The 27,031-nt window shown below is 43.3% G+C and overlaps 1 protein-coding gene across 2 annotated transcripts; it reads left to right on the forward strand.

Annotated features, from left to right (window-relative positions):
• On the forward strand, positions 1-26,597 carry LOC133482478 (kinase suppressor of Ras 1-like). 2 transcript variants are annotated; one of them, XM_061782654.1, is made up of 18 exons: positions 1-155; positions 2,407-2,557; positions 2,973-3,330; positions 4,544-4,701; positions 4,796-4,862; positions 10,542-10,625; positions 10,697-10,758; positions 11,288-11,400; positions 12,595-12,760; positions 13,115-13,172; positions 13,248-13,302; positions 13,679-13,903; positions 20,036-20,232; positions 20,333-20,429; positions 20,553-20,686; positions 20,781-20,912; positions 21,149-21,284; positions 26,141-26,597. In XM_061782654.1, exons 1-18 carry the CDS (start codon positions 153-155, stop codon positions 26,261-26,263), a joined length of 2,319 nt encoding a protein of 772 aa, XP_061638638.1. In that variant the 5' UTR covers positions 1-152; the 3' UTR covers positions 26,264-26,597. The 2 variants fall into 2 exon arrangements, with proteins under 2 accessions (XP_061638638.1, XP_061638639.1); XM_061782655.1 differs by lacking the exon at positions 26,141-26,597 and having other exon boundaries at positions 20,630-20,686.
• Positions 26,598-27,031: the final 434 nt, after the last annotated feature.

The following is a 27,031-nucleotide window of genomic DNA, read 5'->3' on the forward strand; positions in this document are numbered from 1 at the left end:
GAGACTCATAGGAGGGAGGGGATAGAAAAACAGGGAGTGTGATAACAGTGCAGGGAACACCGCTGGAACTCCGACAGTGTGTTTCTGTGCAGCCGGCTGCACGTTACGTTGGAACAACACCTGGATTATGACGTGCTGTACATCGTGTTGACATGGTAATGTAATTTGACGACAAGAATCTGTACCGAATGTAACTTGTGATGTAAGGTGCCAAGAAAGGACTTATGTCCTTCCTTTCTTCTGTCCTTGTTCTCTTTTTGGAAATAGTTCCACTTCTGTCAGGCAATAGCAGTGTGCGGTCACTTTTGCTGTTTGTTCAGCTGCTTGAGTCTTGAGTATCGGTGTTTGACAGAGACAATACTCCTATGGAATGGTATTTACTTGTTGGGTTGAGGCATACGCATTGAAAAACCATGTGCCTGTTAGTGTGGACTCTACCCCTCCCATTAAGTCTGTCAGCTTCCCTGTTCTGTTTACCTGGGAGTGAACTTGAATGTGTGTGTGACCATGACACAGAGATAATTAGATTTATGATAAAAGGATGGACTTTTGGTAGAAGAGGCTGATTTCTCCTGAAGGTTTTCCATCCTCTTCTGATGGATTCTGTACTTTTGTCATTTTTCTTCCCGTTGTGCTGTCGCTTTGTTATCTGTAAACACAGGTATCTGAGGCATGCCCAGGCACTGCCCAGGTGTTGGTATGCATCAGCTATTGCGCTGTCAAGTGCAAAGTCCGATTGTCTTTTTCTGCTTTATATTGTGTGCAGAACATTGTCTAGAAAAATGCAACAAAATCATTTCCCCAGACCCATTTCTATACCATGTGGATGTTTTAAGATCAATAATAGTGAGATGGCGTGCGGTCAGCCTTTCACCATAGATTGATTTCTAGGACAGATAAAGTCAAATATACTGTTTGATCATAATTCAATGACTACAAGACTCGACCTGTCTAATATAGCTAATAACTATTTAGAGCAAATTGAAGTTCTACGAATGATATTTGGCGAGCCCCTCAGCAGTAGCGGTAGTTTTTACGGAACAGTTTATTGGCAAGTAATACTAATGGCATATTTTAACAACTTTGAGGCGGATGTGCCAACCAGTCATCCAGCGTGCTGCTACGTAGCCAAACCTGTCAAACAATATCAAAATGACATATTTCACATACACAGAGCTGCTTTTTAAACGCACACCTACACTATTAAAACAGTTCCCAAGGAAAAACAAACAACACCAATCATATAAATATCTAGTAAAGAGGCACAAACAATTTGAAAACAACACTGGCATCTCAGCTCCTATATTTCAAGTAACACTGAACAGGCAAATGAAATGACTTTGTTTACCTTTGCATAACTTCTTGGCAGCTGCATTGAAGTGTTACGAGGAGTTTCAGTCGTGTTCGAGGAAGAACACGCCCCGCTCCAGGACAGAGCACTGCAATGTGATTGGCTTATCAGTACTGCGTTAAGACGTGAAAAGATGTATGTGACAAAAAAACTCCACCCCGTAGCGACCCCCCCGACTTGGAGGTGAACTGCAGTACATTTTCAAAACTGCACGCGTGGACGCATGGCACACATAATTATTATTTTTTTAACAGCAATTGATTGTGGGTCCGCATGAGACCTTGAATCGGTCCGGACCCGAACCACGGACCTCCATTTGAAGATATTCAGTATAGGATTTGATCAAATTTGAATCTTTGCATTAATTCCTTGTTCATTTCAGGATTCAGGACAATATTTAATTGTTCTAATAGTGGAGGTAAAGCATCAGTCAATGCTCGGTGCAGTGGACGGATTTCGTGTGCGTGCGCTCACAACAATAACAAAATCTTCTTTTATTATCAAATCCGAAATACGGTACTATACTGTTAAAATTTAGTTTGTCTGTACAGCTCAGAAGTCTACCTTAAACTTGAACTTGAGATAAGCAGTGTCGCTAGTTTTACATGTTCCTTATGTCACAGAAACACCATGTGCATGACACCGCACACACACACACACACACACACACACACACACACACACACACATGCTGGAAGTTAGTTTAACAAGTCATTCAATTAAAAAAAAAAAAAAAAAAAAGTCCATGGCGCAAACAAAACAAACATCCATCCGTCCTTCCATCTCGAAGAGGAAAAATCCGCAAACAGAAAAACTGAGGAAAAACATGCTGGAATGCAAGGTTTCAGCTGCAAAACGTAATCCTGTTATACATGAAGGTTTTTTAATGTCTTAAAAATATGATAGACACCTCACATAACAATAATTCCCCAAAAAACTGTCATGCTCTTGTAATGTGTGGTATCAGGGGTAAAACCTGTCAATTTGGGGTCCTGTTCCGAAGACCGAAGTGTCAATAAATATCACTTTCTGTTTGTGATCCGTGTGTGCCGCAGGCCGCAGGTGGGAACCTCTTAGTAGGCAGTGTGCTGCAGATGCCCGCCGGCTCTGATGTGCAGGACGCAATGAAGCGCAGGGTCTCCAACTCGGAGGATCGGTCACGCCTCCCTGCTGCCCTCTCCTGTCTAAAGAGTTCAACAGAAACAGGTGAACCCGGAAACTGATCGCTTACACCGTATGGGGCAATGGCCCTCAATAGCCGAGCCCTGGGCTGCATTCGGCCCACTGGCCAGCTATTGATGGCCCCTGGATTGTTAAAGCTCAGAGGACAAAAGATGTAAAAAAATGGAGCCAGCGGCCGCTCTCTTTTTCTGTTCCGCAGCTGCTCCTTGGCCGCTCGTCGTCGTCACCGTCAGGTTCCGACCTCCTGATCGGCAAAACCAAACAAACGATGCAAATATCAACTTTAAGATCACTTTGCCAGCTGTAGGAGTTTATATTACAAGAAAATGACGTGTTCCAAGTTCACTGCTGAAAGAAAATTTGGCAATTCATGTAACTTTTGTGTAGGCACAATATGTACAGTACTAACTTGTTGATGTCTTTGACTCTGACTGATTAGGTGGAGACATGAGGCCTAATTCCCAACAGCACACTGATGGCCTCCCTGCTGTCACTCATTCCAGCAACCAGCAGCCCACAGTCAGCCAAGGCCGTTCCATCTCCATATCCGCGATTCCGTGTTGGAGTGACAACCAACCTTACGTACCGACTGAGGAAATGCTCGACGCCTTTTCGCCGGACCCGAGCACTCCCTACAGAATCCGAGCTTCTAAGATACAAACAGCCAAAACGGCCCGTACGCCTCCGCCGCATTCCCGTAAGCTGCTGCAGCTCCTGCCCATCTCCATCGGACCGGCACGCAGCAAGAGTCACGAGTCACAAGTGGTGAACCGCACTGAGGAGCCTGCTAACCACAAGTGGGTTAGAACGTTGCTCTCGGAACAATACTGCCAACATTCTTGTGTAATTTCTGTCACAAAAAGGCACAGTTCAAATTTCAATTCGATATTTGAAACATAAATGACATCCAGCTTAGTATTGACACACCCATCTAAAAAAATTAAGATTCAAGAAGCAAAGTTAACAAAAGACAAAATTGGCGTCACTGCCAAAGTATACGTACTTGGTTTATCCGCGGGAAAAAAGTATATTTGGGATAGTTCTAGTTTCATATAGATTGATTAGTAAACTGTTTATTTGAGTAGCCTATTAACTTTAACACCAAATCATCTTTGAGGTGCAATAGTGCACAAGTTGTTTGCATACACGTTCTGGTTTGTACAACCCCAATTCCATTGAAGTTGGGACGTTGCGTTAAACATAAATAAAAACCGGATTCAATGATTTGCAAATCATGTTCAACCTTTATTTAATTGAATACACTACAAAGACAAGATATTTCATGTTCAAACTGATAAACTTGATTGTTTTTAGCAAATAATCATGAACTTTAACTTTAACAAAATTTTATGGCTGCAACACATTCCAAAAAAGCTGGGACAGTGTTTTATTAATATGACTGATGACTGAACAACAACCATCATTAATTTGTTCATGGGTATGTTTTGTTTAATGATAATGATTTTCTGAAATGCTTGACCGTTTAATTTGAACCCGAATAAAATAAAATGTGTTTTGCCTGGTCCATCATGTTTTCTTTCAAGAATAATACCCATCTTACAAATTCTGCCTGGGTAATGAAACACAACTGTGTGTTTTCTAATTTACAAAATAAAAGTAGGGCTGTGAATTTCAAAATAAGAGCAAGTAAATTAAAAAAAAAAGTATTACATGTTCAAATAAAGTGCTTAACTTCAGAATAATTGTTTGAAAAAAAATACACATAATTCTTCATGTTTTGATCATATGGGTAGAAGCAAAATCGTGCATTGTAAAAATGCATTATACATAGGTAGAGTTTTCCAGAATTTTGAGGTCAACTGTGTGGGTGCGCATTATACACGGGAAATTATGGTATGTATGCAGTGATCCTCTTCCTTAACTTCCTAATAAAATTAGCTCAGACTTGAAAGACCATAAAATTCAAAACAACCCTACTTTTCATTATTAGATTTCTGTTGACGTAAGTAGTTTGTGAGCTCTTTTGACAGCTACACTGTGTCTTTGAAGGGCCAACAAGAAGAACAAGGCTGTGGCTGCTATTCATCTCAATGGGAACAGTCTTGAGGATTCCAACTTGCGTTCACCCCTGCTGTCTGCTCGCACACACGGCCCTGTGCCTGCATCAGCCCCATACACAATGACTGCTGCCCCAACATCCCTGGACAGTGAGTCCCACAGTTATGACATAAAGCATCCACTCGTATGGCATGTCTCATTTCAATGTGTAATTCACACAGTGCATGTTGGTGTGTTTCACAGACCTTAGCGTACACAGGAGTTCACCTCAGACACTGAGGCGAGATATTGGCTTGGCTGTTACACACAGGTTAGTACATGCCACCAGGGCGTAGCCTGGAATACCACACTGCATTGAAGGCATTGAGAGGAGACTTTGTGTATTACTTCATTTTAGTCAGTTGATATAATAATATAATTTGGAGAGAGGCCAGATGCTTCCTGAGTACCTGTGTGGGCAACACCATTTGTGCTACCCATAACCCATCACTTACAGTGCCGTGAAAAAGTATGCGCCCCCTTCTCAAATTTGTTTTGCATCGTTTCCCTTCATCAAACAAATGTAAATATCAGACAAAGATAACCCAATTAAACATAAAATGCCATTTTTCAATGGTTATTTTATTTATTAAGAAAAAAAAACACTCAAAGCTGAATTCATTTTCACTAACCACACCCTAGCCAGATTAACTCCAGACCTGTTCAGACAAGAAATCACTTAAATAGAACCTGTCTGACAAAATCATTTCAACCAAAAGATCCCAATAAGCTGCAACAAAATGCCACGACCCAAAGAAATTCAAGAACAGATGGGAAATAAAGTAATTTACAGCTATCAGTCTGGAAAGGGTTACAAAGTAAGTGCTAAAGCTTTAGGACTCCAGCGAACCACCTTGAGAGCCGTTATTCACAAATGGAAAAAACATGGAATAGTGGGGAACTTTCCAAGGATTGGCGGGCCTACAAAAATTATGCCAAGAGCACAGCGACGACTCATCCAGGAGGTCATAAAGGAAACCAGGACAACATCTATGACTGAGATGAAAGTGGAACCTTTTGGAAGCTGTGTGTCTTGTTACATCTGGTTTAAATGTAACAGCTTCAGAAAAAGAACACCAAACCAACAGTCAAAAATGGTGTGTGGTATTGTGATGGTCTGGGGCTGCGTTTGAAATTCAGGACCCGGACGACTTGCTGTGATTGATGGAACCATGAATTCTGCTCTTTAGCAGAAAATCCTGAAGGAGAATGTTCGGCCATCAGTTCGTGACCTCAAGCTGAAGTGCACTTGGGTTCTGCAGCAGGACAACAATCCAAAACACACCAGGAAGTCAACATCTGAATGGCTTCAAATAACGGTTTTGGCGTGGCCTAGTCACTTGAATACAACTGAAATGCTGTGGCATGACCTTAAAAAGGAAAACCCACTATTGTTGCTGAATTCAAACAATTCTGCAAGGAAGAGGGGCAAAATATCACCAGACATGTGAAAGACTCAATGCCACAAAGCCAGGTAGCTTTGAACAGTTTTTTTCCCTTAATAAATAAAATCGCCATTTAAAAACTACATTTAATGTTTACTTGAGTTACCTTTGTCTGATATTTACATTTGTTTGATCTTAAACATTAAAGTGGGGAAACAATGCAAAAAAACAACAACAAATAATTTGAGAAGGGGGCCAATACTTTATTATGGCACTGTATGTCTCCTTGTCTGTTAATCATAATAATAATAATAATAATAATAATAATCCATCCATCGCGGGCGTGCTGGAGCCTATCCCAGCTATCTTCGGGTAGGAGGCGGGGTACACCCTGAACTGGTTGCCAGCCAATTGCAAAGCACATAGAAAAAAAAACCCATTTGAACCCACATTCGCACCTACGGGCAATTTAGAGTCCTCAGTTAACCTAGCATGCATGTTTTTGGGATGTGGGAGGAAACCGAGATATAGTAGGAGTGCTGTATGGTGGGAGTGACTCAACTCACTTCACAACCAACAGCAGTTTGTCTGATAGAATAATTAAATATTCTTTAAAAATGTTGCATCAAGATGTTTATTATTACTCATAGTTGGAATTTTACTGTCACGCTAAACACAAAACAAAGATCATTACACATTGTGTATTTAAAGCAACAACAGAGAAGAAAATGGAAAACAGGAAAATAGGGACCGGTAGTGGACTGAACGTTCAAACCATCATGTCATCAACCCGCAGTAATGCAAGTAATCGCAGCATTAATGGGGAGTCTGCTACCTGGTTCCTAGGATTGGTCGCGTGACGTTCACACAGTAAGCGGGAGAAACGTTCATTTAGATCCACCCCGGCTGACTACGGGGCCTACGGTGGGGTGTCGGCGCCTCCCGCCTTGGACGGGCCCGCCTCCTTTGCCCTGTTCTGGTCGCCGGGTGGTGACGGAGAGGGGGCTGGGGGGATTAGCTGTAGTTCGGGGAGGGACTGCTTTTCTCTGGGGTCTTCCAATTAGTCGGGCTGGGCCGGGCCCGCAGGAGTCTAGCCTCTTACTTCACACACTCTGCACAATTTTATTACTCACACTGTACATATTTCGCAAATTGGGCACATTCGCATCTCATTCAGTGTCCACAGAGGGGGCTGGCGCGAGGGATGATGAGGCAGACGCCAGGCTGGGTCGTGGCACATCTGTGCTGACCTCCGGTACGATCGTGCCCCTTCTCTACCCGGCCCGTCCACCAGTTTGAATGCACCAAACACCCACCAGTGGAGGCAGGGCAGTGTCGGGGAGGACACTCGGCTAGGTGTTCCTGCACTCTGGCCTGCCATGCCTTTCCCCCACTGATTTTTAGTGCACCACATACGTTCACACATCCTTGGGGAGCTGGTTGCTCTGGGTAGGGGTGACGGGATACGGGTCATAACTGGCCCGTGTCCGTCCCGCCTCATCCCTACCAATCTCCCCAGTTTTAATGCACGACGAGTGGCGAGCACATCTGAGCCGGGTTCAAATCTGGCCTCGCCTGTGTGGAGTTTGCTTGTTCTCCCCGTGCCAGCGTGGCTTTTCTCCGGGCACTCCGGTTTCCTCCCACTTCCCAAAAACATGCATGGTAGGTTAATTGAAGACTCTAAATGGCCCGTAGGTGTGACTGTGCGTGTGAATGGTTGTTTGTTTTATATGTGCCCTGAGATTGGCTGGTCCAGCCTCTCGCCCGAAGATAACTGGGACAGGCTCCAGACCCTACTGAGGATAAGCGGTATGGAATATGAGAAGGAAGCATTGTAAAGTTGATAATTAGATCTTCTATTTTTCTATTTCACTGTTAGTGTATTTAAGAGTCAAACTCTAATAACTGTTCTTACCTAATTATCATTATTACAATGCAGAGGTGGGACCAAGTCATTGCTTTGCAAGTCACAAGTGAGTCCCAAGTCTTTGCCCACAAGTCTCGAGTTTGTCAACTTGTTATAAAGGTACAATTTTATCCAACTGTGATATCTCAGCTGGAACACTCGGGGTCACTTTGGAAAATATTATGTCAAAAAGAGGCAAAGAAAAGGACAAGAAGAAGAATGTAGTGTCATATCAAATAAATGCTGTGTGCTGATCGATATAGGTAAATAAAGTGAATAAAAAAAATACAGTACAAGACTGATTCTTGAGAACACTCCACTGACTAAACCCGACTAATGTACACGAAGCCCAGACAGCCGTGAAACTCTTTGCATGAACGCTCACAAAGCTAGCCGCTAATGCTAACGAAAAAAAGCAATTCCCCAATGCAATGTAGGTTTTTATGTTGTTGCAATAATTAACGTCCTTATTGTTCCAATAAATGTCGCTGTCGTTTCTGTGTATGTTAACAGTGGCTCTTGGAATGTATACCTTATTTAGCTGTCACATTGTTTATTTATATTGTATTGGTTTTTTTTGGTTTGTTTTATTTTTATTTTTTTAAATGAAACCATTGCTTTAGGTAGTGTGTGAACGAATGATCTCTTAGTCAATTCCTCTACCAGAGCGTGCCCATTAGGGCGTTAACTGTTAAAAGATAATAACAACTAACTTCACATTTCGAATAATGGTGTGAGACATTTTGACCTAACAAGCAGTCATTAAGAACTTCAGCATTATGGAGTCACTTATTTTGTGGTTGATCTCCCAGATGCTTGGCCAGGGCCAGATCAAACGGAAGCTAGATACACCTCTTCGTATTATTTGATTGGATTACTTTGTGGTTTAAAACCAGTGGGATAATGGTTCATCGATGCAATGGTGTTTCAACCTTATTTGGTGGCTAATAACACTTACTGTCTGTTTGTGTAACATTTCTGTGTTTATTCTGAGATAAACACAAGCATGCTCGGTTGACAAACAGATTTAACCAGCAGACATTTGAATGTGGTGGAAAACAATCACTAGTGACATTGGTGTGTTGGTAACACTGGGAGCATTCATGCACAGACTTCAATTTGGTGAAGACTGTCACTAGTGATTTCGCAGTTTGCAGTAACGCTCAACTGCCAGTGGGTGTCGCTCAATTATGCCAGAGGGCCTTGCCTGCATTTCAAAGGAGCAAATGGTTCTTTGGAATTTATTTTGGCATGCTTTGACCAACGGATTTTCCAAACTTTTGGTCAGTATCTTGGTGCTGCGCACCAGGTGGGGTCTTTTGATGACGCAGGTTTCTCGGGGAACTGTTACTTAGTTTCAGGTCACCTGTGAGATAAATTATGCACCCTTGCGCAGCGGGGCGACTTGGAAGAATACAGTTTCTGAAGTTTTTGGTGGGGCTGCTGGGGACATCTGGTCGACGGCGTGTCCGTCTTTTCAATTCAGCGGGTTCCAGTCCAAGTGAAGTCACAAGTCATTGCTGTTCAAGTCCAAGTCGAGTTGCAAGTCTTTTAACATATTGTCGAGTCTAAAGTTGTCAAATTCATGACTCGAGTCTGACTCAAGTCCAATTCATGTGATTCGAGTCCGCACCGCTTTTAGAATGTCGTACGTTATTACATTAATCATATTTACCACACAGCAGGGGTGTCAAACTCATTGTCCAGGGGCCACATACAGCCTAATTTGATCTCGGAGGGGTCAGATCACTAAAATCATACCGTACTTAATATATTAATGAATTACATTTTTCCATTTGTTTAATGCAAGACAAAATACTGTAAGTACATTAGGAAAATCTTTGGATTTAATGACTTTTTGGAGAAAATCTTGTTCAGTTTGTCATCTGGATGTGTGCATACTAACTGATAACAGTGATTGTATTTTAAGGCACAAAACTTTTGTCACAGGTGCTTGGAACTGATGAATATAGTATTGTACTTTGCAATTAAATCAATTTATGAAGACCAATAAATGATTACCACTCCATTTTATACACGAGCATAATATCGTAATTCTCAAAATTATCCTTAGTCCCCACCACCACAATATCTTCTTTTTTTTTTTTTTACTTTGAAATTCATCGTATGGGCTGGATTGTTCCCCCTAGTGGGCTGGTTTTGGCCCGTTTGTCATATGTTTGACACCACCAATTTACAGTATGCACTATATTAAAATATGAACAGTTATTATTTGCATTTCAAGATGAGGGCAGCAGAGTGGTTTGGACTTCTGCATCAGAGGAAAACATTTCAAACCTCTCCAAAGGTCATAATTCCAGATCGCTTGCTACTTTTCCCTTGTTACATTTTGGCCTTAATCTCATAAGATTATGACTTTTTTTTCCCCAAAAAAACTTTTACTTCACTGGAAAATCTGGTAAGAATACGACTTCATTATCGACCCGAATACACCTGCAAGCGTTCAACCAAATGACATTGTCCACATTTAGCGCATACAGATGAGATGCCGTATATAATATCTTTAGTTTATAACTCAAGTGTGAAAGCCATGTCAGCCTAATAATTGACTGCTGATCTAGAAGGCAGTATTGGCAATGGATGAGTGTTTTTGAAGATCCAATGTCAGCCCTCATTCTTTCCTTTTCTGTTCTCTCAGGTTTTCGACGAAATCGTGGCTCTCCCAGACATGCCAAGTGTGTGGCAAGAACATGATCTTTGGCGTCAAGTGTAAACACTGCAAGTAAGACACTCCAAATTCAATCTTCTTCTGCATGATGATTGTATCACTTCTTTGCATTTTTCTCTCAACAGATTAAAGTGTCACAACAAATGCACCAAAGATGCTCCCTCTTGTCGGATATCATTTCTCACATGTAAGCGATGCTCATGATCAGGGAAAGACATTAATATTGCTACTTGAACTTCTAATTTGCGAATATGAAAAACATGTTCCATACGTCACAATGTAAGACAGACATCTTCTGCAACCTCATAGATAGAGGGTTTTAGCCAGGGAACGATAAGCTATTGAAATATCATTGAATATCACATATTTTAAGATGGAGGTAAAAACATATCCTTGGTAGCCAGTGGCGGTTTCTGGCATGTGTGTTATGTGCGGCCGCATAGGGCGGCACCGCTGCGGGAATAAAATGAAAAAAATAAAATAAAAAATACAATTTCGACGTGAAAGTTTTTTCTGTTGTCTAATGGCATGACATACCAATCGTTGGCGTTTGGATGGGGAAGTTAGGTGCCGCTGTGGAGTCACCAAAGCGGGACTCGCATAGGATGCCATTCAACCTAGGACAGCCACTGCCAGTAGTAAAGGAGGCGAGATCAGCATTGAATTACAAAGCCTGCTGTGCGTTCGCAATGTTCATGTTTTGATTTGATTTGTAGTGCCAAAGATGCGAAGGGCAGAATCGGTACCATCGGATATCAATAATCGTATTGATCACAAAGCAAAGATTCCACTGCAGTTTGGCACGTTACCAAAGGCAATAACCAAAAGGGTATGTACAACCTTTGATGCAGTAGAATTTCTGATCTGATCTCTCTCTCTCTCTCTCTCTCTCTCTCTTTCTCTCTCTCTCTCTCTCTCTCTCTCTCTTTCTCTCTCTCTCTCTCTCTCTATATATATATATACTAGAGCTGTCAATCATTAAAAGAATCATGATTAATTGCATGATTTCCATAGTTAACTCGCGATTAATCGCCAATTGATCACATATTTTGCATCTTTTCTAAATGTACAATAAAATGAAATTTTGCAAGTTTTTAATACTCTTAACATGAGTGGACAACTATGCTTACCTTATGCAAATATATTTGTCATTGCAACATTTGGAATTCAAGCCCAACAAAAAACAAGATGGGCACGTACTGTAAAACTGTTACTGTACTGTACAGTGTTCCCACACTTTATCGTGTTTTTTTTAAAAAAATTTTTATATATCACACATAATTGACCATATTTTAAGTGTATGCTGTAATTTTTTTGTGGTAAAATAAATGCTCGCCTAAAGCATCAAAAAAACAAAAAAATTATAATAATAAATCATATAACACATTACGTAATTTGTTGTACGTGTACATCCCTCCCCCCCAAAAAAAAGTTGATAGAGAGCAAAATGAAAACAAATCTTTCACATTGTATAAAAGTATCCTGTTAAACTAGGGGTTGTGAAATAGGTGTCCTTTCATTCTAATATGATATGTAATGTCTAATGTTACACATTTATATCATGATGGCCATCTTATTGCTAACACAGAATGAAAAATCCCATTGACGGGCTAAAAAAAATTTGGATTGAAGTCCCGGGAGTCTTTCCCTTGAAAAAAAAAAACAAATATTCCCACACAAGCGCTATTGGAACACATACATACAGACAGATAATCTAACAATACTCACAGGCAGAGGCTATATCCTTCCTACTCTGTGAGAAATGAGTTACAGTAATGTAGTTTAAGCGTGATTTCTTCTTCTGGTCATTTAACTAATGTACTGTAGCTGTGTTATCTGCATGCGTGCACCACACTGCCCCTAAGAGACTGAAGCGCACCAAACAAACCACACAGTAGAAGACCAGTGAAGGGTCGTGCGTTAATCAAGTGTTCAAAAAAAGCGTGGCGTGAAAGGGTACTTAACGTACGTTAAGACGTTCGACGGCCCTAATACATACGGTATATATCCACATTTCACACAGGAACGTCCTGTCCAGCTTGACTCCAGCAGTAACCCATCGTCAGCCACCTCCTCCTCACCATCCTCTCCAGCACATTCTCAGCAAAGCAACCCACCCAGTGTCAGCACCACACCCCCACTCAACACATCTCCGCAGGCTTCCAAGGACGACAACTTCCGCTTCCCAGGTAACCTGAATATCGTTTGCCACAAACCAATTTGTTTTTATATGGATGAACTATCACTTGAACTCATTGATTCTCTCTTGTCCATACTGCATACCTTTCTCACATGCCACCATGAAATCCATATCCCTGTTAATTGTCTTGTCTTTAATTCCTGGCTGTCGTTCTCAACTAATACTGTAAATGCACTTTATTAGCCGTCAATTTGAACTTACCGCACTGACGTTACCATAAGGAAGTTTTTTTAACTACTGTTTACATGCATGGCATAATTGACTGAAGATACAGTACAATTGAGTAACGTTTTGGGGAACTAAAGAGGTATTCTGAAGTTTCTGGTTACCCCCCCTTCAACAGATGTTCCTGATTCGAAGAATAATGATAGTCAACAGTCTGACAGCTCCAACGACTCCGGGTAAAACACTACAACCAAATTTGAACACTTCCTCAATCCACTGTCTAGATTGTATTTTTTCCCCCCACCGTTTAGAGTATCACAGACAGCCATTACTGAGACGCAGCTAAAAGCAGCCGAGGAAGACCAGGTGTGTACAGCAATTCCATTTAACAGTTTGTACCTATAAGTTACAGAACATTTAACTTACACACATTTTAAACCATACTTAGGTTGTTCACAGTCAGTGCACGATATTATGTAACAATGAAGGCAGAGTGTTCACAACATATTGGAGTCCAAAAGTAGTTTACGTGCTGCATGTTGAGGTGGTGTGTACAAACGGGTCACAAAGTCCCACAAAGTGAACACTCAATGACAAAAAGGAGCTATATTAAATACAAAAGAAAGTGTTGTGGTCCTGTTTTGCAATTACATATATCTGATTTTACTTCTCTTTCATAGTTGACAAATTATTCACTAGACAGTTCCTGTATCTAATAAAATATATGTTGTTCTTTGATTAGAAGGCAGAGGAGGATCTTCCTGCTGGACATGACCAAGGAAAGAGCTTCTCCAATGAGGACTTTGATGAAGACGGGCTGGAAGATCTGCCCTCTTCCACCTGTCGTCGTCGGACCGTAGGGCGCTGGAGGGGAGGCAACAACCGAAAGGCCAGTCAGACCAGCGTCTACCTGCAGGAATGGGATATCCCGTATGAGGAGCTGCAGCTTGGAGAGCTTGTAGGAAAGGTGAAGATGGAGATGCTCCTTATTTTAATTGTAAAAAGTGGCATGTAGAGATGCAAAGTAAAAAGGGATTTTTTTTGGGGGGGGGGGCGTTTGTAAACGGTATTATTTTTTCAGTATAATGTTGCATGTGCACTTGATTTTAGCTGGTAAAACAAGTTGCTTTAGTTGTAGCATTTTAAAAACGAAACACAGAGGACACCTAACATTCTTTTAGTTTATGACAATGGACGAGTGCAGCAACCCACTGGAATAGTTGGAAATGTGACAGTGTGTGCCCAGATACAGAGCAGTTAACTTCACAGTCAAAATGGTGAGACTTTAACGACTGGGAAGAAGATAAATGACAAACAGCGACGGGGGATAGGAAAACAAACGTGCTAACGCAGAACTTGTGGTTGGAAGCAGAAGGCTGCGCAAACAGATAAAGGAACAGGCAAACATGATATGTCACAATCTGTCGTAGGAAGCAGAAGGCTGGGCAAACAGACACAGGAACAGGCCAACATGATGTGTCAGAACTTGTGGTCGGAGGCAGGCAGAAGGCTAAGCAAACAGCCACAGGAACAGGCCAACATGATGTGTCAGAACTTGTGGTCGGAGGCAGGCAGAAGGCTAAGCAAACAGCCACAGGTACAGGCCAACATGATGTGTCAGGACTCGTGGTCAGAGGCAGAAAGTGGATAGTATTTACGGGGTAGTCATGTAGCGTCTTGTAATGGGTGTCGAACAGTCTGACAATGAGTGCGTCATCAACAAAGCTTTAAATAGGTGGGTGTGGCTGACTGGCAGAGGTGGGCGTGGTTGACAGACTGTGGTAGTTTAGTTAAATGTTAGCCATGAGGGCTCCAGTTCAAAGGATGAAGGACATCTTTATTTCCCGCGGGGGAGTAATTTGTAAACTTGAATAGTACCCAGTGGAGCACAGACCTCTGCCAAGATAGAACTGTCAACAAAAGGAGAAAAAATGGAGCGTATTTGGGTTTGTTTGTGCCAACACGTTATGACAAGCGGCAGTTTCTGCATTCAGCAGCATGCACACTGACAACAGTGAGGCAGTGGTTGCCAATGAATGGTCTTTCTGTGAAGACACAAAAATGCAAAAGACAGTGAGAAAGAAAAAAAGTTTGACCTTAACACACCTTAAATCAACACAAACAACAAGCCAAACTCAATAACATAATCTTGACCAAAGGATGACAAATTGTGTTTGTCTGTATATTATAAAGGGTGGCACGGTGGTCGGCTGGATAGCAGGTCTGCCTCAAAGTTCAGAGGACCCGGGTTCAAATCGGGCCTCACCTGTGTGGAGTTACCATGTTCTCCCTGTGCCTGCGTGGGTTTTCTCCGGGCACTCCGGTTTCCTCCCACATCCCAAAAACATGCGTGGTAGGTTAATTGAAGACTCTAAACTTCCCATAGGTGTGAATGGCAGTGTGAATGGTTGTTTGTTTATATGTGCCCTGATATTGGCTGGCGACCAGTTCAGGGTGTACCCCGCGTCTCACCCAGAGACAGCTGGGATAGGCTCCAGCACGGCCGCGACCCTAGTGAGGCAAAGCGGTACATAGGGAAGATGAATGAATGAATGTATATCATGGGATTATTCTGGTTCATTGAGAATTATGCGAGAATATATATATTATAGAAGAAAATAACAATGAGAAAATATATCACCATTTGTATTGTGGGGTCAGGGGGAAAGGTTTGAATGTACTGTAACTCCAACAGCAAAAAGAAAAAAACACGTTCTCTATCCATGCAACAAAATGTCATGGGCTCTTGCTCAGCATGAGACCATGAAGCGCAATGTTGCATGAAAATTGGATGCACAGTTTTTGCACAATCCTGTTAATATCCAGCCCACACAGCCAGAGCTTCAATGGCCATTCTTCGTCCTCTTTTCGGTGACCACCTCATTTCCAGGTCTGCTGACTCTACTTGGCCCCTCGGTCCCCTGATTTGTCCTTGTGTGATTATTTTTTGTGGAAACACCTCAAGGTACATGTGGATGCACATAGACCCCGTATACTGGACGAGTTGAAGGAAGCTCCAGTGGGTACGGGAAGTATTCAGACCCCCTTAAATTTTTCACTCTGTTATATTGCAGCCATTTGCTAAAATCATTTAAGTTCATTTTTTCCCTCATTAATGTACACACAACACCCCATATTGACAGAAAAAAAACGGAATTGTTGAAATTTTTGCAGATTTATTAAAAAAGAAAAAATGAAATATCACACAGCCATAAGTATTCAGACCCTTTGCTGTAACACTCATATATTTAACTCGGGTGCTGTCCATTTCTTCTGATCATCCTTGAGATGGTTCTACACCTTCATTGGAGTCCAGCTGTGTTTGATTATATTGATTGGACTTGATCAGGAAAGCCACACACCTGTCTATATAAGACCTTACAGCTCACAGTGCATGTCAGAGCAAATGAGAATCATGAGGTCAAAGGAACTGCCTGAAGAGACAGAATTGTGGCAAGGCACAGATCTAGCCATGGTTCCAAAAAACATTCTACGGCACTTAAGGTTCCTAAGAGTACAGTGCCCTCCATAATCCTTAAATGGACGACGTTTGGGACGACCAGAACCCTTCCTAGAGCTGGCCGTACGGCCAAACTGAGCAACCAGGGGAGAAGAGCTTTGGAGCGAGAGGTAAAGAAGAACCCAAAGATCACTGTGGCTGAGCTTCACCGATGCAGTCCAAGACACATGAAAGTCCGCATGGAGTTTGCTAAGAAACACCTGAGGGACTCCAAAATGGTGAGAAATACGATTCTCTGGTCTGATGAAACTTTTTGGCCTTAATTCTAAGCGGTATGTGTGGAGAAAACCAGGCACTGCTCATCACCTGTCCAATACAGTCCCAACAGTGAAGCATGGTGGTGGGGGTGTTTTTCAGCTGCAGGGACAGGATGACTGTTTTCAATCGAAGTAAAGATGAATGCGGCCAAGTACATTGATATCCTGGACGAAAACCTTCTCCAGAGTGCTCAGGACCTCCGACTGGGCCGAAGGTTCACCTTCCAACAAGACAATGACCCTAAGCACACAGCTAAAATAATGGAGTGGCTTCAGAACAACTCCGTGACTGTTCTTGAATGGCCTAACCAGAGCCCTGATTTAAACCCAATTGAGCATCTCTGGAGAGACCTGAAAATGGCTGTCCACCAACGTTCACCATCCAACCTGATAGAACTGCAGAGGATCTGCAAGGAGGAATGGCAGACGATCCCTAAATCCAGGTGTGAAAAACTTGCATCATTCCCAAAATGACTCGTCTGTATTATTTCAAAAGGGTGCCTCGAGTAAATACTGAGCAAAGGGTCTGAATACTTATGGCTGTGTGATATTTCAGTTTTTCTTTTTTAATAAATCTGCAAAAATTTCAACAAATCAATTTTTTTTCTGTCAATATGGGGTGCTGTGTGTACAACCACCTCATCTGGCTCCTCTCGATGTGGAGGAGCAGCGGCTCTACTCTGAGATCCTCCCGGATGACCGAGCTCCTCATCCTATCTCTAAGGGAGAGCCCGGACACCCTGCGGAGGAAACTCATTTCGGCCGGTTGTATCCTGGATCATGTTCTTTCGGTCACGACCCACAGCTCGTGACCATAGGTGAGGGTAGGAACGTAGATCGACCGGTAAATTGAGAGCTTCGCCTTTCGGCTTAGCTCCTTCTTTACCACAATGGACCGATACAAAGTCCGCATCACTGCAGATGCTGCACCGATCCGCCTGTCGATCTCCCGTTCCGTTCTTCCCTCACTCGTGAACAAGACCCCAAGATACTTGAACTCCTCCACTTGGGGCAGGATCTCATCCCCGACCTGGAGATGGCACGTCACCCTTTTCCGACTGAGGACCATGGTCTCAGATTTGGAGGTGCTGATTCTCATCCCAGCTGCTTCACACTCGGCTGCGAACTGCTCCAGTGAAAGTTGGAGGTCACGGCTTGATGAAGCCAACAGAACCACATCATCTGCATAAAGCAGAGATGCAATACTGAGGCCACCAAACCGGACCCCCTCTATGCTTCGGCTGTGCCTTGAAATTCTGTCCATAAAAGTTATGTACAGAATCGGTGACAAAGGACAGCCTTGGCGGAGTCCAACCCTCACCGAAAACGAGTCCAACTTACTGCCGGATATGCGGACCAAACTCTGACTCTGGTCGTACAGGGACCGAAGAGCCCGTATCAATGGGTTCGGTACTCCATACTCCCGAAGCACCACCCACAGTACTCCCCGAGGGACACGGTTGAACGCCTTCTCCAAGTCCACAAAACACATGTAGACTGGTTGGTCGAACTCCCATGTACCCTCGAGGACCCTGCCAAGGGTGTAGAGCTGGTCCACTGTTCCACGGGCAGGACGAAAACCACACTGCTCCTCTTGAATCAGAGCTTCGACTTCCTGACGGACCTTCCTCTCCAGCACCCCTGAATAGCCCTTACCAGGGAGGCTGAGGAGTGTGATCCCTTTGTAGTTGGAACACACCCTCCGGGACCACCACCCCAGTCTGCCAATCCAGAGGCACTGTCCCCGATGTCCACCACGATGTTGCAGAGGCGTGTTAACCAGGACAGCCCGACAACATCCAGAGCCGTGAGGAACTCAGGGCGAATCTCATCCACCCCCGGGTCCTTGCCACCGAGGAGCTTGGTGCCAAGTGCACGTGTGGACACCCTTATGCTTGAACATGGTGTTTGTTATGGACAATCCGTGATGAGCACAGAAGTCCAATAACAGAACACCGCTCGGGGTCTGATCGGGGGGCCCGTTCCTCCCAATCACGCCCTTCCAGGTCTTACTGTCATTGCCCACGTGAGCATTGGAGTCCCCCAGCAGGACGATGGAGTCCCCAGCGGGAACGCTCTCCAGCACCCCCTCTAAGGACTCCAAAAATGGTGGGTACTCTGAACTGCTGTTTGATGCATAGGCACAAACAACAGTCGGGACCAGTCACCCCACCCGAAGGCGTAGGGAGGCTACCCTCTCGTCCACCGGGGTGAACCCCAACGTACAGGCGCCGAGCTGGGGAGCAATAAGTATACCCACACCTGCTTGGCGCCTCTGGGCAACTCCAGAGTGGAAGAGAGTCCAACCCCTCTCGAGAGGGTGGTACCAGAGCCCAAGCTGTGCGTGGAGGCGAGCCCACTATCTAGTCAGAACTTCTCAACCTTGCGGTTCACGTCCCTCGAGCCAGCTTCTGTAGCCGGGGATCGGATCGCCAAGGTCCCCGCCTACGGCCACCGCCCAGCTCGCACTGCACCCGACCCATATGGCCCCTCCCACAGGTGCTGAGCCTATGGGAAGGGGGACCCACGTTACCCTTTCGGGCTGTGCCCGGCCGGGCCGCATGGGTGCAGGCCCGGCCACCAAGCGCTCACCTTCGAGCCCCACCTCCAGGCCTGGCTCCAGAGGGGAGCCCCGGTGACCCGCGTCCGGGCAAGGGAAACCTGCGTCCATGTTTTGTCGTCATCATAAGGGGTCTTTGAGCCGTTCTTTGTCTGGTCCCTCACCTAGGACCTGTTTGCCATGGGTGACCCTGCCAGGGGCATAAAGCCCCAGACAACTTAGCTACTAGGATCATTGGGACACACAAACCCCTCCAACACGATAAGGTGACGGCTCCAGGAGGAGCTCCAATATAACAAAGAGTGAAAATTTTAAGGGGTTCTCAATACTTTGCGTACCCAGTGTATTCGCGTTGGAAGAGCAACATGGCAGGCCAATGGCCACTTTCCATCAACGCTTTCGGAAATGCATCAATGAAAACGGACACCACATGATGAATGTTGTTTTCCACACTTTATTGTATCAAATGCTATTTGAATACGAACATACTGATGTCAACAAAAATTGTTTGCAGTTTCCATTTATTTTGTGATTTTTTTCAAAAACGTCTGTTCTTTCTGCCCCACCCTGAACCAACTAATGGCAATCAAAACGATAGCGCTCACGCTCATGTAAGTGCGAAATTAAAAAAAAAAAAAGTAATGTAACCATCATTTTGACACTGTAAGATAGGATTTTCTGATGTGGGTCTTTACAAGGTGTAGAATAGACACCTCTGATCTGTGTAAAACTCCGAACATGAATTTGAACTTTCAACTCCAGGGTCGTTGGGGGAAGGTGTTCAGGGGTCGCTGGCACGGCGAGGTAGCCATTCGCCTTGTGGAAGTAGACGGCAATAACCAGGAGCACCTGAAGCTTTTTAAGAAGGAGGTGATGAACTACAGGCAAACTAGACATGAAAATGTTATCCTGTTCATGGGCGCCTGCATGGCCCCACCTCATCTTGCTATTGTCACCAGGTAGAGTTCAGTGATGTATCACTTGTAATTTACTCCAATTAAGAAGTTATCATTTCTGAATGGAACAATTCAGTGACAATACTGCTTGTTTGCTTTACAGTTTCTGTAAAGGGGTGCCTTTATACTCTTTTGTAAGAGAAAGGGGTCATTTGTTGGATATCAATAACACCAGACAGATTGCACAAGAAATTGTAAAGGTAAGAAAAATCAACACGGAATGCTGAGCATTGTTTTGTACATTTTGAAACATCTTTATTGTATGGCAGCTAAACGTATAAGATTGTCTTTTGGTATTATTTGTATATTTATCTCTCCCGAAGGGAATGGGCTATCTGCATGCCAAAGGCATCGTTCATAAAGATCTAAAGTCTAAGAATATGTTCTATGACTCCAACAGAGTAGTTATAACAGATTTTGGTCTATTTGGGATGTCTGGTGTGGTACAAGAAGGCAGGTAAGTAAAATATTGATGAAACTCTTGAGACCAATGTATTGTATATGTGCCCATGTTATTGTTTATATTCATTGTTATAATTTTGTGTAATTAGAAGAAAGAGTGTGCTGAAGATACCCCAAGGGTGGATCAACTACCTGTCACCAGAGATTGTTCGCGTGATGAGCCCAGAAGTTGCTGAGGACCAGCTGCCTTTCTCGAAAGCTGCTGATGTTTATGCTTTTGGGTATTGATAGTGGTTACTTTGATGATAATTTTACATAAAAAGAAAGAGGGCCATGTTACTAAATCAAATAGTCTTTTAAAATCCACACAATAGTTATTCTACGCTTAAAACAAACATTAAAATTGATTTGGACCCTTTCTACAGCTTAGACATTTCAAATTCATGTTTGTATTATTCACATTATTGTTTTTTTTTTTTTATTTTTTATTTTATACTTGATATTGTCTTCTTTTCAGTACAATCTGGTATGAGCTGCATTTCAGAGACTGGGCAATCACCAACCAGCCTGTGGAAGCGCAAATCTGGTTAGTGGGTAGCAATGAGGGCATAAAGAAGGTGCTGGCAGATGCCAACCTGGGCAAGGAAGTTACGGTATGTCTATAATATAAGAAACCTGATATTGTTTAAAAATTGTATTTTAGTGGTGATTTCCTACAGAGTATTTGGGGTAAGCTGTGGAGAAAAAACTTGACATGCTTGGAAAAAAAACTGAAATTTTGGTATCAGCATGCCAATTTTAGTTTTAATCAGCATTAAAATCTAACTTACAATAATTTTGTTTTCAAATTGTTCCCCAGTGATCAGCATTACCTTAGGACAGGGGTCAGCAACGCGTGGCTCCAGAGCTTCTTTCAGCCTTCCACTGTGGCTTTCTGTGACCTTAGAATCAGAATCATCATCAGCTTTATGGGCCAAGTATGTTAGAAGACACAAGGAATTTGTCTGCGGTTGTTGGAACCACTCTAGTATAACAGCAAACACCCACTATGACGAAATATACACTTAGGATGTAAAAAAATGTGGAGAGTCATTGAGCCATGAAAGTGTACCACTAATGTGGTGGTACTGATATAATGACAATTGTGCAAATAATGCCTAACCCTAGTCCTCAAGCAATTTAGAACAATTTATAATGACCAATAGTGCAATGATCAGGTACAGTGACGATTGTGCAAATGGTGCAGAGAATTCTCAAACACGAGTGGCCAATAGTAATCAACAACAGAATGAAAATAGTGCAGTGTGATAAAACAGCAAGTATACGAATAATGTAGGAGTGTCCCAAAGTGCAAATTTGCCAACACATTACAATAAAATTGTAAGTTAAGTGTTTGCGAAGTTAATGGCAAGAGGGAAGAAGCTGTTGGATGGTCTGCTGGTTTTAGGTTGCAAGGTTTGATAGCGCCTACTTGAGGGAATGAGCTGGAATAGGTGGTGACTCGGATGTGGAAGGTCCCAAAGAATTTTGTGTGCCCTTGTTTTAGTCCTGGCAGCGGGCAAGTTGTGGGCAAGAGTGGTTAGGTGGGTACCTATAATTTTTTTCATCAGCCTGTCCGTTGCAGTCTTATTTTGTCCTTCTTTGTGGCAGCACCAAACCAGTTTGTGATGGATGAACACAGAACTGATTCAATGACTGCTGTGTAGAACAGCTGCTGTGGCGGGCTGTGCTTCTTCAGAACTCGTAGGAAGTACATCATTTGCTGGGATGTTTTGGGGATGCAGTTGCTGGTCTTCCGTGTCAGGTCCTGAGAAACTGTAATTCCCAGGAACTTGAAGGTCTCAACGGTTGACACAGGGCAGTTGGACAGCACGAGGGGCAACTGTGGCGAAGGATGCTTTCTGAAGTCCTCAATCATCTTTACTGTCTTGAGCGTGTTCATCTCGAGGTTGTGTTGGCAACACCAAAGCTCCAGCCGCTCCACTTCCTGTCGATATGCAGACTTGTCACAGTCTTTGATGAGGCTGATGACTGTGATGTAATCTACAAACTTCACGAATTTGACAGCCGAGTGCATCCACGCAGACTTTCAAGCAGGAGGGAGACAATATTCGGCCCTGCCACTTTGTTGATCTTTGGTTGTTTAAAGACCCGTTTCATATCTTGGTCATGACTAATCAATGCAAGAAAGGTAGGGGGCTCAGAGGTGTGATGGTGGTCGGTGGTGCGGCTGGGTGGGTGCGGGTGTGAAAATGTCCTTTTCAAATCTGCAGTAGAAGCTATTCAAGCCATCAGGCAGTCCTTTGTTCTCTGCTTGGGAGGATGATCGCTTGTAGTTGGTTAGTGATTGTAATCCTCGCCAGACTGACTTAGCGTCATTAGTCAACTTTTATGCATAATTTCTCTTTGTGGTGTTGATTTCTTTTGTCAGCTGGTTTCTGGTCCCCACTCCGATAGGCGTCCTTCTTATCTTGGCAGAGTTGGCGAAGTTTGGCAGTGAACCACGGCTTATTGTTATTGAAAGTGCGAAATGCCTTAGTCGGTACACACATCTTCACAGAAGCTGATGTAGGATGTAATCGTGTCCACATACTCATTCAAGCTCCCAGTTAAGTTTCTTAGCTTGATTAGTCCACTTCACTGTTTTCAACACAGGCTTCGCACATTTACGTTTGTGCCTGCGTGTTGGGATTAAGTTAATTAAATAATGATCAGACGAGCCAAAAGCTGCATGGGGAATAGCACAGTACAAGGCCTTCAGCGTGATATAGCAGTGGGATAGAATTGTGTGGTTTCTCCTTGCCCTTCATCCTAGCAGAGACTCTTCTGCCACAGAACACACATGACACATTCTTTGACCCGTTCCAACCTGCTTCCACCCGTTTCTTCACTTCCTTATCACACTCCCCATTGCTCTGGACTGTTGACTCCGGTTTCCTCCCACATCCCAAAAACATGCGTGGTAGGTTGATTGAAGACTCTAAATTGCCCATAGGTGTGAATGTGAGTGCGAATGGTTGTTTGTTTATATGTGCCCTGCGATTGGCTGGCAAACAGTTCAGGGTGTACCTGGCCTCCTGCCCAAAGATAGCTGGGATAGGCTCCAGCACTCCGGCGACCCTAGTGAGGATAAACGGTTCAGAAAATGGATGGTTGGATGGGTACTCTTTCGAGGCATGAAACCATACAGTTTCGCAAATACTCACTTATGTCTGGAGTCTAGCCTCCACTACTCTTTCCCATAACTTCATTGTGTGGCTCTTCAACTTTATTCCTCTATAGTTCCCACAGCTCTGCACATCATCCTTGTTCGTAAAAATGGGCACCAGCACACTTTTCCTCCATTCCTCAGGCATCTTGTCACACACTAGAATTCTATTGAACAAGCTGGTCAAAAACTCCACAGCCACCTCTCCTAGATGCTTCCATACCTCCACAGGAATGTCATCAGGACCAACTGCCTTTCCATTTTTCATCCTCTTTAATGCCTTTCTAACTTCCCCCTTACTAATCATTGCCACTTCCTGGTCCACCACACTTGCCTCTTTACTCTTTACTCTCTTATTTTCCTCATTCAACAACACTTCAAAGCATTCTTTCCATCTATCTAGCACACTGCTGGCACCAGTCAACACATTTCCATCTCTATCCTTAATCACCCTAACCTGCTGCACATCCTTCCCATCTCTATCCCTCTGTCTGGCAAGCCTGTATAGATCGTTTTCTCCTTCTTTCGTGTCCAACCTGCCATACATGTCATCATATGCCTCTTGTTTGGCCTTTGCCACCTCTACCTTTGCCCTGTGTCGCATCTCAATGTATTCCTTTCGCCTCTCCTCGGTCCTCTCAGTGTCCCACTTTTTCTTAACTAACCTCTTTCCTTGTATGATTTCTTGTACTGTATGGTTCCACCACCAAGTCTCCTTCTCTCTTTTCCTGTCAGAAGATACACCAAGTACTCTCCTGTCTGTCTCTCTGATCACCTTGGCTGCAGTGGTCCAGTCTTCTGGAAGCTCCTCCTGTGCACCGAGAGCCTGTCTCTGTTCTTCCCGGAAACCCCCATAACACTCTTCCTTTCTCAGCTTCCACCATATGGTTCTCTGCTCTGCCTTTGTCTTCCTAATTTTCCTCCCCACCACCAGAGTCATCTTACAAACCACCATCCTATGCTGTCTAGCCACACTCTCCCTACCACTACCTTACAGTTGGTAACCTCCTTCAGATTACATCATCTGCACAAGATGTAATCCATCGGCGTGCTTCTACCTCCGCTCTTGTAGGTCACCTTATGTTCGTGCCTCTTCTGGAAAAAAGTGTTCACTACAGCTATTTGCATCCTTGTTGCAAAGTCTACCACCATCTGTCCCTCCAAGTTCCTTTCCTGGATGCCGTACTTACCCATCACTTCTTCATCACCCCTATTACCTTCACAAACATGTCCATTACAATCTGCACCAATCACGACTCTCTCTCTGTCTGGGATGCTCAGAACTACTTCGTCTAGCTCCTTCCAGAATTTCTCTTTCACCTCTAGGTCACATCCTACCTGTGGGGCATAATCACATTATACATAACACCCTCAATTTCCAATTTCAGCCTCAGCACTCGATCTGATACTCTTTTACATTAAATTCTAGGCTCTGTGCTTTCCTCTTCTCTTTCTGCTGAAGAACCCGCTTTCCACCTCGTCTTCTTCTTCGACCCACAGTAGCTGAATTTCCAACGGCGCCCCGCAGGTTGACGGCGCCGGTGGCGGACGTTGTTAACCCGGGCCATGACTGATCCGGTATGGAATTCTTTGGATGAACGCTCATATTTGTTTGGCAAAGTTTTAAGCCGGATGCCCTTCCTGACGCAACCCTCTGCATTTATCCGGGCTTGGGACCGCTGCATTGTAACCCAACAATTCAATAAGACACACATTTAACAAACTACTGGTAAAATAAACACACATGGCTAAAAAGGATTAACGTAATTAGTACCACATGCAATATAATGACGATGGAACACAAAAGCAGACGGCATTTTTGCTTCGCTACATGTAGATAATTTAAGTTTGGCTTTGACTCCATAAATATGAGGTGAACATTGACTCTTCTTATCTGAAAGTCGCACACTAGTTTCTTACACGTACAAAAAAAAGAAAAAAAGATGTTATCCTCACTCTAGATGTCAAAAGGGTCTTGTGGCTGCTGATGGTGTTTTTTTTTTTTTTTTTTTTTTTTTCTGTGGGAGACAGTCCAAATGGCTCTTTGAGTATTTAAGGTTGCTGACCCCTGTTTTATAATCCTGCCCCTAAGTGGATATTATTGCCTCTGCAGCTAAAATGAAGATCATATAAATCTATTCCAAATTGTTTCCCCAATTCGGATACAGTTAATGATAATTGTCATGTCATGGTCGTTGCCTAATGTTGATGCAAACGGTCATAGATGAGTGGGAAACGTTTAACTTATCCATCAATGTGAAACCAATAAAGGCGGCATGTATCAATGTTTTGCCACAACAGGAGATCCTTTCTGCCTGCTGGTCTTTTGAAAGAGAGGACAGGCCGACCTTCACCCAGCTGGCTGGTATGTTGGACAGGCTACCGAAACTGAACCGTCGGCTGTCCCACCCTGGACACTTCTAGAAGTCTCCTGAGTATGTATCATAGAAAGTGGGACTCCAAGCAACAACCGACAGCTTCACTCCCACTGATACAGTACAGAAAAAGGGATTATGAAACAGAAGGAAAAGTCACTTTTTTTTTGTAAAGAAAAAAAATGATTTTGTAAATGAGAACTTTGACAAAGCTGTCTTGCAATATGTTGTTCATATACAAGAAGTGACTTTTTACTGCCGCGTTTGTAACTTTAAGAAGTGAGATGCAATTCTTCCTTTTATGGTGTGGTATGATTTTTCACTGCTTATTTCTTTTCATTTTGTGATGTCCGACTTCTAAATAATACCGGTATTTCTCTTCATTCTGTATGTTCTGTTAAATGCTACTCTTACAGTGTCTGGGGTAGACCGTGGAATCATCATCATCATCATCCTCCTCCTCTCTGACAATGAACACGGTCGTAATATAGATACAATACTATTACAATATTAAACAGTGCGTCCTTATGGAGAGCTGGATAACATTCCCCTTGAGCTTTAAGATGAGTCAAGAAACGATAATATAATTAATGTGATGATAATGATTAATGTGCTGTATTATGGGGTATTATTATTATTATTATTGATAGAATAATAAAAGGACAACCAGAAAATGTGAGGCATCGTAACACTGTAACAAGTGGTAGCAACAGTAGCAGTTCATGGTAGTAGAAGTTAAAGAAATAAAAAAAACATTGGTACATATAAAGGCCTCAAAAATAAATGCCTGACTTCAAATAAATGCTTGATCACTTCT

This window comes from Phyllopteryx taeniolatus, chromosome 8, assembly GCF_024500385.1.
Source record: "Phyllopteryx taeniolatus isolate TA_2022b chromosome 8, UOR_Ptae_1.2, whole genome shotgun sequence".
Classification (NCBI taxonomy): Eukaryota; Metazoa; Chordata; class Actinopteri; order Syngnathiformes; family Syngnathidae; genus Phyllopteryx; species Phyllopteryx taeniolatus.